Raw genomic sequence first — 10159 nt, 5'->3', positions numbered from 1 at the left:
GGCGGCACCGCGGGGAGCCCCGCGCGGCGGGAGGGAGGGAGCGGAGATCCCCCCCCCCCCCGTTCCGCTTCCTCTGCTTTCCTTCCCCCGCACCGCGCACCGGGAGGAGCGGGAGGCCCGCGGGAGGCGACCGGGAGGGCACCGGGGGCCGCCGCGGCGCCGGGACGCGGCTGCGCTGCCTCGCCATTGTGCGGGGCCGGCACGGGGGGTCCCCCGGCCCGGTCCCCCCGGCCCTGCCGCCGCCCCGCGGCCTGCAGCGGGGGGGGCGCTGGGGTTCCCGGGCCCCGCTTCCTTCCCGCTCGCGGCCCCCGCAGCTCTGGGCAGCCCCGGGGAGCGGGAGCACCAGGAGGGGCTGCATCAGGCAGGGCACCCTGGGGAGCTCCCTGCAGTGGCACCAGGCCGGAGCTGCTCTGGGCATCCTGGGGCACGGCACCCATGTCCTCCCACCCTCGGGTGCGTGTGTGGAGCCGCGGGGGGGGTGCTGACAGGTGCCCCGTGCTGGGGGCGTTTCGGGGGCCCRGCCACTGGCAGCCCCTCTGCCCTGGCTCTGGGCACAGCAGCCTGGCCCCATTTCCCCCGGGTCCGCAGGCAGCGCCGGATGCGTCTCCTGGCCCCACCCAGGTGGCCATGGCCCATCCCCCTGGTCCCCAGGGCCCTCTCCTGGCTCCCTGCTGTCCCCAGGGAAGGGGATGCTGCAGATGTCCCTGGAGGTGCAGCCTTCGGAGCAGAGCTGGGGTCACGGCAGTGCCGGGATGCGCATTGTGCGCCCACTGCCCGCTGGGCTCCTGCTGCTCTCCGTTCCCTGTGCGCAGGCTGCCTGCCCTGCGGCCGCTCTCCTCCTGGGGTGCCYGCTGGGCCCTGCTCACCAGGGCACCCAGGGACCGGGGGCAGCAGCCGCCGCAGTGCTCTGGGGCTGGGCAGGAATTCGGGCTCCGGGGAAGCCTTGGGCCCTGACGGCAGCGTGCGGAGCGTAGTGTGCGTGGCCGCCCAGGAGGCAGCTGTCAGCCCTGGGTATGTCTCAGTTCCCGGCATCTGCTGCAAGGATCCGTCCCTGCCAAAGCTGCTGAGAGCAGCAGAAACAGCTCCCGGGCAGCAGAGAGCCAAGGCTGCCCCCCTGCAACCCGGACCCTGCTGGGACACGAGCAGCAGCCGGGCCCGTCCCCAGGGTTGAGCTCACTCCATCCTCCCCTGTCCCCGTCCCCACGGTCCCCTGTGGGGCAGGCTGCAACCGAGCCACGTGCCCAGCTGCGGTGCTGGAGGCGGCAGCATCCCTGCTGCAGGACCTGGGGCTTTTGTCCCCAGCCCCCTAGGCTGGGGGGGGGTGAGGATGCGATGTGGTGACAGGGACTGCACAAGGGGTGACAGGGGCCACCCCGGCTGGTGGCCGCCCTGACCTGCCGAGCGCTCGGGACTCGCTGCAGGCAGAGGGCCCGGCGCCCGGGATGCCACGTGCTGCCCGTGCGGGATCCCCACTGCCGTGCAAGGAGAGGATGTTTAGTCTGGGATTTCCCCACACCCTGAGCCGAGTCCTGGAGGGTCCGAGCGTCCCCTCCCCCTGCCCGGCCTCGCGGAGGCTGCTGGGGCCCATTACTCGATAGGAAAGGAATTTGGTGCTGCTTTCGGAGCATGCCGACTCCCTGGAGCTCAGAGCCACATTGGAAACACATGTGCCCAGGGCTGGGGCAGGCGGCCGGGGGCCGCCGCTTCCCCCCTCCTACGGGCACCGCGTGGGGGGCGGGCGCCCCGGGTCGTGCGTGGGTGCTGATCCAGCACCCCCTGCTCCGCTATCTCTGGGGGTGCAGTGGGGCCCAGAGCGCCCGTCCCTGTTGGTGATGGGGGATCCTCCTGGAGCATCCCCGCTCCCAGGGGCGGCCACTTCCCTTTGTGCATGGCACGTGTCCCTGGAGCCGGGGCTGCGCGGAGGAGGTTGAAGGGTGAAGGGAGCCGGGGCAGGGCTGCGATGCTGGTGCAGCCTCTGCTCCCGCTGCAGCCCCACCGGGCTCTGCTGCCCCTGGGCCGTGCCCGGGGGCTGCTCCGGCCTCCCGGGATGCTGCTGCTCCCAGTGCCGCCCTCAGCTCGGATTGGAAATTCGGGATTCCTGGGCCTGGTTTGGGCTGTGGCAGCCTGGGCTGGGCGGCCAGGGGGGTTCCCCGCTTGGAGGGCAGCAGCTCCGCGCTCAGGCCTGGGGACAGTGGCAGGTCCTGGGTCCTCCCAGCACGCGGGGGGCTCCGACCAYGTCGCTGTCCCCGTGTCCCCAGCTCCTGTCCGCAGGCCTGAACCCTCCCCCCAACCAGAGCCCATTCTGGGGGTGAAGCAGGGCCGGGGCCGGTGTGTGCGCAGGGGGGCTGCGCTGCAGCCTGCACCGCACAGCGCCGGCACCGGGAGACGGCTCCGGCTGCCGATTAGCCGGCTTCGGATGCGCGGATTAGAGTCAATCCTGTTGGCGCAATTATCTGCGGCTGGCTGCAGGAGCGGGGCCTGGCCCGCRCGGGGGGCTCGGCGGGGGGCACCAAGGCGGGTGCCTTTCCCCCCCGCTCTCCACCAGTGCAGATTTTCCATATTTAGCCCTGGTGCTTTATTCCCAGCCTATCCCAGCTCCCCGCACGCAGCCGGGGCGCAGGCCGTGGCTGCGGCGGGGGGCACCGAGGCGGCTGCAGGCGCGGGCGCCGCGGCGGGGGGGTCCCGGCACGGGCGGCCCCGCGCGGCGCGTGACGGCAGCGCCCGCCTTGGGCCGCTGCCCGGGCCTCCCCCGCGCCCCGCACGGCGGCGCCGGCCCGGCCGGGGTTGCTGTGGCGACGCGGGATGCGGGTTGCCTGGAGAAGCGGCAATTTCCATCCTCGCCCACGACGCCCGCGCCCCTCGCGCCTCCTTTCCCGGCGTCCCAGGGCGCTCGCGCTGCGCGAGGGGCGGCCGCGGAGCCGCGGGGGCTCCGGGCGCGCGGGGAGGGTTCCCGCGGCTGTGCGGGCAGCCGAGGCGCCGGGATGCAGGGATCGGGCTCCATGGTGGCTCCGGTGCAGCCCGGCGGCCCCGCATCGATCGGCTGCTGCTGCCGCTGTCGTGCGGCCTCCCCGGCCGCTGGAGCCCCCGGGCCGGCACCTCACGCAGCCCCGCACGTGAGCGGCCCTGCTGGGGCGCCTGGCCCCACGTGCAGGACCTGGACCACAGCAGTGGGGAGCCCCCAGCCCCAYGGCACCGGCTGAGGGACATGGGGGCTGTGCGACAGCTCGCGGGCACCCGCGGGGTCCCTGCCTGATGCTCCGGGCTTGGCCCGGGTGGCGCGGCATCCTCCATGGAGAAGGGGGTCGCCCACCCAGCCTGTGTCCCCAGGGCGCTCTACACGTACGAGGATGACTCCGACGACCTCAAGCTGGCGGCCTCGGGAGGTAAGGCCCGTGCGGTGGCGGCCAGCGCGGCCGGGGCTGCCCGCGGCGCTCGCGGTGACCCCTCTGTGCTGTGCCAGGCGGCGGCTTGCTGGAGCTCTCGGGCCACTTTGAGATCCAGAAGGTCATGTACGGCTTCTGCAGCGTCAAGGAGCCCCAGGCCGTGCTGCCCAAATACGTCCTCGTCAACTGGGTGAGCGGGGGGCACGGGGCCCGTGGGGCCATGGGGGCTGCCCCGTGCCCCCCGCGTGGCTCAGCCCCCCGTCCTGCCGTGCCGTGCCGCCGCAGGTGGGTGAGGACGTGCCGGACGCCCGCAAGTGCGCGTGCGCCAGCCACGTGGCCAAGATCGCCGAGTTCTTCCAGGTGGGCGCGGGCGGGCACGGCGGCGCCGCGCTCGGGGCAGCCCGACGCGCCGGGGTGACGCGCGGCGCCGCCGTCCCCGCCAGGGCGTGGACGTGATCGTCAACGCCAGCAGCGTGGAGGACATCGACCCGGGCGCCATCGGGCAGCGGCTCTCCAACGGGCTGGCGCGCGTCTCCAGCCCCGTGCTGCACCGCCTGCGCCTGCGCGAGGACGACGGCGCCGAGCCCGTGGTAACGGCGCCGCCGGGGCCGCCGCGGGGGCCGGGACGCGGCGGGGCTGCTCCGGAGCGACCCTCCGGCTCCCGCCCACCGCCCCCATGTGCCGCTTCCTTTCATTCCCCTCGCTGATCCCAGCCCCGTCCTGCGGGACGCCCCCTCCGTCCCMCCCTGACTCTCCTCCGTCCCAGGGCACCACCTACCAGAAAACCGACGCCACCGTGGAGATGAAGCGGCTCAACCGGGAGCAGTTCTGGGAACAGGCCAAGGTAGGGGCACCCTCACCGCCCCCCGGAGCGAGCCGGCACCCTCAGGGTGCTGAGATGGGGGTGATGATGATGATGATGATGATGATGGTGATGATGGGTTGCCCCATCCCTGTCCCGCAGAAAGAGGAGGAATTGCGCAAGGAGGAGGAGCGGAAAAAGGCGCTGGACGCTCGGCTGCGGTTCGAGCAGGAGCGCATGGAGCAGGAGCGGCTGGAGCAGGAGGAGCGGGAGCGGCGCTACCGGGAGCGCGAGGAGCAGATCGAGGAGCACAGGCAGGGCGCAGCAAGGGGTGACCTTGGCCAGGGCGCAGGGCGGGTGACGCTGGGCAGGGTGCAGTGCGGGGGTGACCCATACAAGGGCACAATGCAGGGTGACCCATGTGCAGGGCGCAGCGTGGGGTGACCCATGGGCAGGGTGCAGGGGGGGTGACCCATGGACAGGGCGCAGTGTAGGGTGACCCATGTGCAGGGCGCAGTGTGGGGTGACCCGTGGGCAGGGTGCAGGGGGGGTGATGCTGGGCAGAGCACAGTGTGGGGTGACCCATGGGCAGGGTGCAGGGGGGGTGATGCTGGGCAGAGCACAGTGTGGGGTGACCCGTGGGCAGGACCGAGGGCTTCCTGGGCACACGCACCCCAGGACCCCTTTGCAGCCCTTGCTGGGCATGCGGGCGCATGCAGGGAGGTGCTGAGCGCAGGGTGCTGCGCGTGGGGGACCGGACCCCGCGTGGGCACAGGGGTCTGAGCCCTCCGGCCGTGCCCTGGCAGGCGGAAGCAGCAGAGCATGGAGGCGGAGGAGGCCCGGCAGCGCCTCAAGGAGCAGTCCATCTTCGTGAGTGCCGCGCCGGGCGCGCGGGGCCGCGGCCGCCCCGGGCAGCGGCACGGGGCTGAGCCCGGCGCTCTCTGCAGGGGGAGCAGCAGGAGGAGGACGAGCGGCAGCAGCTCCGGAAATCCGAGTCGGAGGTGGAGGTGAGCGCGGGGCGGCGCGGGGCCGCAGGGCCGCCCGGCCGGGCGCTCAGGCCGCTCCGTGCCCGCAGGAGGCGGCTGCCATCATCGCGCAGCGCCCCGACAACCCGCGGGACTTCTTCAAGCAGCAGGAGCGGGTGGCGTCGGGCAGCAGCGAGGCCGTCTCGCCGGGCAGCCACAGGACAGGTGAGGGCGGCACACACACGCGCCCCTGTGGGGCCGGGGGACCCCTCTGTGCCGGCCCCACGCGATGACAATGTCTGTCCCCGCTGCTGTCCCCCTGTGGCCACCACACAGGCGCTGGGAAGGGTCGTCCCGCCGGCACCCATGGGCGCCCCGCTCGGCTCCAGCACTTGCAGGGTGCCCACGTGGGCGCCGAGCTGCAGGGTCGGGCGCTGCAGGGTGCCCTGGGCACACGTGGCTCCGGCGCCGTCACTCCATAGGTTCTTGCTGGGCACAGATTGGGGGCACCCACCCGCCGTGTCCCCGATGCACCCGCCATGGGGTCCCGTCCGTGCACACGTGTGTGGGGCAACCGGCAGGGCAATGCGCCAGTCCCTGTGTGTCCCTGTGGAGGGCTGGCTTTGGGGACGGGGGCAGTGCGGGTGCCCCACAGGAGGCTGGGCTGCCCCACAGAGTGGGGCCCAGCATTGAGGCCCTTTTGTGGCTCTTGGATAGGGGCTGTCTGTCTGTCTGTGTGGTGGGAGCCTCCGGCTGTGGGGCTGTGCTGTGGGGCTGTACCATGGGCTGTGCTGCGTGTGGGGCTGTGGCCAGGCTCCTGCTGTGGGGCTGTGCTCGTTCTGTGCCGTGGGGCTGTGCTGTGGGGCTCTGACGTGGGGCTGTGGTCGTGCTGTGCTGTGGGGCTGCACCAAGGCTCCTGCTGTGGGGCTCTGCTGTGGGGCTCTTTTGGGGCTCCCGCCGTGGGGCTGTGCTTGCGCTGTGCCGTGGGGCTGTGCCCAATGCTCCAGCCATGGGGCTGTGCTGGGGGCTGTGCCGTGGGTTTGTGCCATGGAGCCGCGATGTGGGGCTGTGCTGGGGGCTGTGCCGTGGGGCTGCGCTGTGGGTCACGCTGTGGTCTGTGCCACGGGGTCGCGTTGGGCGGCTGCACTGGGGCTGCACAGGCAGGTTGCGCCGTGGCTGTGTCCTGGCCTCGTCCCCACACTGCTATTGGCACTGGCCTTCCTCACCTTCATCCTCCTCATCCCACTGTCAGCACTGCCTTCATCCCCTCCATCCTCTTTGTCCCACTGTCAGCACAGCCTTCCTCACCTTCATCCTCCTCATCCCACTCTTGGTACTTGCCTTCCTCCTTGCATCCCACTCTCCGCATTGCCTTCCTCCCCTCCGTCCTCTTTGTCTTTGTTCCTCTGCTGGCACTTGCTTTCTCCCCCCCATCCCACTATGAGCACAGCCCTCTTCCCTTCCGTCCTCCTCATCCCTCTGCTGGCACTTGCCTTCCTCCCTGCATCCCACGATGAGCACAACCTTCCTCCCCTCCATCCTCTTCATCCCCCCATGAGCACGACCTTCCTCCCTACTACCCTCTTCATCCCACTGTTGGCACTTGCTTTCCTCCTTACCATGAGCACGGCCTTCCTCCCCTGCATCCTCCTCATCCCGCCAYGAGCTCAGCCTTCCTCCCGTCCATCCTCTTGCACTGCTGCTCGCCGGCGCCCCGGGCAGCGGGCTCTGACCCATCTCTCTGCTCTCTCTCTCCGTCYGTCTGTCTGTCTTTCTCTCGGCAGGTCGTCTGCACTGTTCTTTCATAAAGACAGCTGACAGTGGGCCGCCTTCCTCCTCTTCCTCCTCCTCCTCCCCCCCGCGGACCCCCTACCCCTATATCTCCTGCCACCGCACCCCAAATCTCTCCTCTTTCTTCCCATGTAGGTAGCTGGGAGAGGCGGGGTACGCAGCGGGGGGCGCAGAGTGGGGGTCTGCACCCCCAGGGCACCCTGCAAGCTGTGGGGCAGATGGGGAGGGGGCAGGCTGTGCCTGTGGGGCAGGCTGTGCCATAGGATAGTGGACAGGGGCACGCTGTGTCCGTGGGGCAGGTGGGGATGGGGCAGGTTGTGCATAGCATAGGGGGCGTGAAGAAGGCTGTGCCAATGGGGCAGGTAGAGATGGGGTAGGTTGTGCCATAACATAGGGGGCATGGGGCAGGCTGTGCCCCTGGGGCAGAGCGAAGTGGGGCGTGCTGTGCCCATGGGGCAGAAAGAGAGGGGCAGGCTGTGCCATAGATGGTGGGGCAGGCTGTGCCCATGGCACAGGAGGGAGGGCAGGCTGTGCCATGGGGCAGGAGGATGCAGCAAGCTCTGCCCATGGCATGAGGGCGCATGGGGCAGGCTGTGCCCTGGGGTGCGCTGCGCCCGTGGGGCAGAGGGGAAGGTGCAGGCTGTGCTCACAGCATAGGGGGCACGGGGCAGGACGTGCCCATGCCATCGTGGCGGGGAAGGGGGCAAGCTGTGCCCCCAGGGTGGATGGAGATGGGGCAGGCTGTGCCCGGGGGGCAGGGGCACAGGCAGGTTGTGTGTGTGGCTGGGCTGGCGGGGCAGAGTTGCGCGTTGGAGCACTGCTGGGGCAATGTGGCACCTGTGGGGCAGAGGAGGACATGGAGTTCCTGCCGTGGGGCAGAGGAAGGACAGGGTGGGGTGGGGAGGACAGGAGCCCCTGTGGCGGGACTGACTGTCCCCTTTGTGGGGCGGCTGGCTGTGGGGTGCCGCGGGCACCCCGCCACACCGTGCAGGCTGGGCACAGCGCGGTGGCCGCGGTGCGCGTCCCAACGCTCATCGCGCGGGGCCAGGAGCGCGGTCGCCGTGGGGCGCCCCCCAAGCCGCGTCTCCCGTCCGCAGGCAGCCAGTCGGACGCCTTCCGCAAGGCCTCGGCGCCCGGCTGCAGCCCCTGCGAGTCCAGCCCGGCCTCCACGCCGCGGGGCGAGCAGGGCGCCCGCGCGCCGCCCCGAGAGACGCCGGCAGCGCCCACAGGTGGGCACGGGGCCGGCCCCACGGCCCCATGGGCGCCCCACGACATCACTGCTGCCCCCCCGATGTGTCACTGCTGCCCCGCCGTGCAGCCTCCCGTGCATGCACGCGGTCACTGCTGCATCCGCCCAGTGCATCCCCGCCGTGCCGTTTGCATCCCCGCCGTGCCGTTTGCATCCCCGCCGTGCCGTTTGCATCCCCGCCGTCCCGTTTGCATCCCGCCGTACCCTTGGCATCCCGCCGCACCCTTTGCATCCCCGCCGTCCCGTCCACATCCTGCCGTCCTGTTTGCATTGCTGCCATCCCGTTTGCATCCCGCCGTTGCCGGTGCATCCCCGCCGCCTTGTGTGCATCCTCGCCGGTCCCTCTGCATCCTCGCCGGCCCTGGTGCTTCGCCACCATCCCCTGCATCGCCTGGTGCAGCTCTCTCATCTCCACCGTATTCCCTCTTGCATCCCCTGACATCGCATCTGCATCCCTGGTGGATCCCGCTGTCCCTGGTGCATTCCCGCTGTACTCTGCATCCTGCTGTCCCTGGTGCATTCCCGCTGTACTCTGCATCCCGCTGTCCCTGGAGCATCCCTGCTGCCATCTGCTCTGCGCTGCCTGGTGCAGCTCTGCCATCTCCGCCGCATTCCCCAGTGCATCCCCGCGGTGCATCCCTGCTGCACCCTGCAGTGTGTCCCCGCTGCACCCCACCGCGTGCAGCCCCTTTCCTTATCCAGGGATGGCATCCCGGCCATCGCTGCTGCCTCTGCCGGTGCTTCCCCTGCCCCGCCGTGTCTCAGCCCCCGGCCCATGCACCCAGCAGCAGCCCCGCTGCATCTCCTCGGGTTCCCCTTGCCCTGTGCGTGTCCCCGCTCTCACCCGTGGCGTCCCTGCTTCCCCGCCGTCCCCAGTGCCCGCCGCGCTGCTGGGCTGGCGCTGCTGACCGCGCTGTCCCCCCGCAGACTCGCCCAGCCCCAGCGCGCCGGAGGCAGAGCCCGYGGGCGCCGAGCAGCACTGGCCCTTCCCGGGGGGCGAGGACAGCGCTGCGGAGCCCCCCGAGGCCGAGCCCAGCCCCAGGCCGGCCTGGACRGCGGCGCCTGACGCGCTGGGCGACCTGGTGAGCCTGGAGCCTGCGGCGGCGGCACCGGAGCCCGCGGCGGCACCGGAGCCTGCGGAGACGCCCGGCACCGAGAGCCTCCTGGAGCTGTGGGAGAGCGACGGGGCGGCCCCCGCCGCCGCCCCCGCCTGGCCCCTGCCCACGGCCGCCACCGAGGGCCCCGCGGCTGCCCCCGAGGCCGCGCTGGCCGACGAGGGCGCCCTGCTGGGCCTGGACGAGCTGCCCGAGCCGCCGGCCACGTTCTGCGACGCGGAGCAGGAGGAGGAGGAGGAGGCGCCCGGCGGGACGGCCCGCGCGGCGGCGCTCGGCTACCAGCACGCGCTGCCGGAGGCCGCGCTGGGCGCCGAGACCCCCCTCCTGACCAACGGCGAGATGGCCCTCAAGGATGGCACGCCGGGCCGCGGCGAGCAGGTGAGCGCCGGCGGCACCAGCGCGGCACGGGCAGGCAGCGGCGCCGCGCACCCCGGCGTGGGGAGCGGAGCCGGTGCGGGGCAGGAGCCCGTGCGCCCCGGTGTGGGGAGTGGAGCCCGGTGTGGGGCAGGCGCCCTCGCGCACCCCAGCGCGGGCACAGGGACGAGCCCCGGGGGGCCACGTGTGTCCCGCAGGCCAGCGAGGGCTACTTCAGCCAGTCGCAGGACGAGGAGGTGCCGCAGCCCGAGGAGCTCTCGGCCAAGGCGCCCCAGCCCGTCTTCTACAACAAGCCCCCAGGTGAGCAGGGGTGCACGGCAAGGGGGGGGCCCATGGGTGCATCCCAGGGCACCCACCGTCCCCACACCCTGCCCACCGCAGAGATCGACATCACGTGCTGGGACGCAGACCCGCTGCCCGAGGAGGAGGAGAGCTTCGGGGGCGGCGTGTAAGGCTGGGCGCCGCTCCCGGCGCACGGA

The 10159-nt window shown here is 72.0% G+C and overlaps 1 protein-coding gene across 1 annotated transcript; it reads left to right on the top strand.

The window, feature by feature from the left end:
• Positions 1-3330: 3330 nt before the first annotated feature.
• On the top strand, positions 3331-10133 carry DBN1 (drebrin 1). Its single transcript, XM_026047610.1, has 14 exons — positions 3331-3383; positions 3461-3573; positions 3669-3743; positions 3827-3973; positions 4150-4227; positions 4348-4499; positions 4992-5055; positions 5133-5192; positions 5261-5375; positions 6935-7072; positions 8039-8170; positions 9118-9683; positions 9878-9980; positions 10062-10133. The coding sequence occupies exons 2-14, from the start codon at positions 3508-3510 to the stop codon at positions 10130-10132; spliced, it is 1767 nt and encodes a 588-aa protein (XP_025903395.1). The 5' UTR covers positions 3331-3383; positions 3461-3507; the 3' UTR covers position 10133.
• Positions 10134-10159: the final 26 nt, after the last annotated feature.

This window comes from Nothoprocta perdicaria, unplaced genomic scaffold (genome assembly GCF_003342845.1).
Source record: "Nothoprocta perdicaria isolate Ctin4 unplaced genomic scaffold, notPer1 scaffold_5, whole genome shotgun sequence".
NCBI lineage: Eukaryota > Metazoa > Chordata > Aves > Tinamiformes > Tinamidae > Nothoprocta > Nothoprocta perdicaria.
This window is presented reverse-complemented; position numbering and strand designations above follow the sequence as displayed.